This window comes from Hipposideros armiger, unplaced genomic scaffold (assembly GCF_001890085.2).
Source record: "Hipposideros armiger isolate ML-2016 unplaced genomic scaffold, ASM189008v1 scaffold_24, whole genome shotgun sequence".
Classification (NCBI taxonomy): Eukaryota; Metazoa; Chordata; class Mammalia; order Chiroptera; family Hipposideridae; genus Hipposideros; species Hipposideros armiger.
In genome coordinates, this window is record NW_017731374.1 from 3886271 (window position 1) to 3888844 (window position 2574).

At 35.6% G+C, this 2574-nt stretch overlaps 1 protein-coding gene across 1 annotated transcript in view; it reads right to left on the bottom strand.

Annotated features, from left to right (window-relative positions):
* SVEP1 (sushi, von Willebrand factor type A, EGF and pentraxin domain containing 1) overlaps positions 1-2574 on the bottom strand; it is a 177261-nt gene that overhangs the window by 100778 nt on the left and 73909 nt on the right. The window contains 1 exon segment of the mRNA XM_019635789.1: positions 2202-2535. Within this exon segment, the coding sequence (XP_019491334.1) occupies positions 2202-2535 (334 nt within the window).

Sequence of the window (2574 nt, forward strand, 5' to 3'; positions counted from 1 at the left end):
TGAAATGTTCTTATATCCATAATCACATGCCTTCGAGGGAGACTGGGCAGATTATTTTTCTAATTTTATAGGAGAGGAATCTCAGACTAGCAAATTTAAGGGACTTGCTTGAGGTCATTAAACTAGGGAATTATACGTAGTTACAGGCATCAAGTCTAAGGTATTTTTATCTGCAATATATGAAAACACATACTCTGAAATGAAATGAACTGAAACTGTGAGGACATATAGATTTCTGTTTTAAGTTAAGTCTTATAAATAAATGTTTAATTCTTCTCTTTTCTTCACGCTTGTCATTTCATGAGTGCAGTACCTTTGGTTTACTACTTTCCTGGACTGTAAACTCTGTTGACCAGCAATGGAGTCTCTTGCGAACCATTAGATGTCCACTGCATAGCACAGCACATGTTGCATAACAGGTGCTCAGAAAACATTGTTGAATAAAGAAAGGAACAAAGGAATGCTACAGGAGGTCAGTGCACTTTAAGATTGTTGAATCAAGTCAACTCATAGTTAAATTGAAAAGTATGCAGTATTTACTATTAATATTTTCCCCAAAGAAATTGCAAATGGATATGTTTTTCAAGATTTTCTGAACTTACTGGATTTTAGCCAAGCATTTTAAAGCTCAATCAAGGTATTTTGAAAGAGCAGTAAGACTAGGTAAAATACTGTCAAAAGAACTGGAAGTACCAGCAGACGCGCTGTCTCCAAAAGAAAGAGCATGTCCATTTCAAAGCAAGTGAGGCAACATTCTCTGGAATGCTCAGCTAAAGCATTCCGGCCTCCCCTCGTTTATCAGTATGACACCAACACCCTGTCAGCTGAGGAAAACAGGAAAATACAGGCATTGGAATAGTTTCTCTCTGTCTCTGTCTCTCTCTTCCTTAAGCTCCCAACACTCCTCTCCCTCTCCCTCTCCTGCTCTGTCTTCCTTCTCATTTCCTCTCTCTCTTTCATAATTTGAAAATTCAGCTAGAGTCTAGCTAGACAATTGAGTACACGTTTTACATTTCACCATGCTGCCTCTTCATTGTGAAAAATTAAAACTTGGCAAACTCTTGGAACCACGTTTCCATGTTTAAAATCACAGTACCATAAAAACAAATCCAACATATTTTTCATGTGACTGGCAACGTTCATGTTTAAAGCAACACTGAGAAAGCAATTAAAGAAACTAAGTACCATGAAATGAATTGGAGTGAGTTTTACTTGAGTCTTACCTGCTTTTGCCAAAACCTATTATTTCTAGGGTAAGGAGCCAGTCTGAGACACCTTAAGTTATTTCAAGAAGTTATGTAAAATTCTTAAAATAAAATTAACTCAATGGATTGAATTTTAAAATAAACATATTAAAATATATCTGATACAAATACAGCAAAATGTCAATATTTATACATAGGGCTTAATGTTTCAGGCCCTAGTTCAAGTGGTTTTCATAGCTTAACTAATTAAAAACCTCACAATAACCCTATGAGGTAATACATTTATCAATTCTATGTTTTAGATGAAGAAACTGAGGCAGGGAGGTGACTGGTCACACGGCCTTTAAGTGGTAGAGCTGGATATAGACTCAAGCAGTTTGGGTTCAGAGTCTGTGCTCTTGACAATTACAGATGGCTACATATCCTACTTTTTAGTGCATTAAGTCTTGGTGNGGGGAAAAAAATCTCAAATAAATGGGCTTTACTCTTTTCCCAGGACATTGGGCATATAAACTCCACCTACGGTACTGGGTCAAAATTCACTCCAGATAATATTGTTTACAGTAGACAAAGATATTGCATTCTTTTTATCACTATATATTTAAGATTCTAGAATAGCTCTAAATATAAATCAGATCTAAAGAATATGTGACTGATCTCTCATTTCATCACATATGTTGGCTTTTATTTTAAATGTCAGTTCTTCTGCAGACTATGAGATTATACTTTAAGTTTACGAGTCTCTTTAGATAGTTCTGGTAAATAACACTGAGAGGGTCCAGATAGTTTTGTCTTACACTGAATCTTGTCCTATAACAATCCAATTCATAACAAGACTCTGGTGGCTAATATTTTAAATCAAGGAATTCAACCAATCTTTTGAATTTATGGCACCATTTTCCACTTACCAAACCTAATCCCTATAGTAAGGCAATTTTTCTCTTTCATGCTTAGCAATGTACACATGTAGGCAGTCAAACACATATTCACACATACTAAAGGAGTCCAGAAAATCAATAAAAACTTACTAGCACAGTCTGGCCATTCAGTGGAATATGGTGGTTTCCAGATACCATCTTCATAAGCACAATAATACTTCTCAGTAGACCCTTCTGTGAAATCATAGCCGTCCAAGCAGCTTAATGTACAGTTAACTCCAGCACTATCTTGAGTACATATAAAATCCCCATTTACAGGTGTAAATGGGACTTCACAGGGAGAACCTGTATAAAACAATGTGTTATTCATATACAGTAATATAAGAAAGATAAATTAAATTCTAGGAGTCTAAGCAGAATTATGAAAATGATTCCTCCTGTCCACCATATTCCTAGAATAACTTTCACCATAAATCCTTGGTGTGGGATTG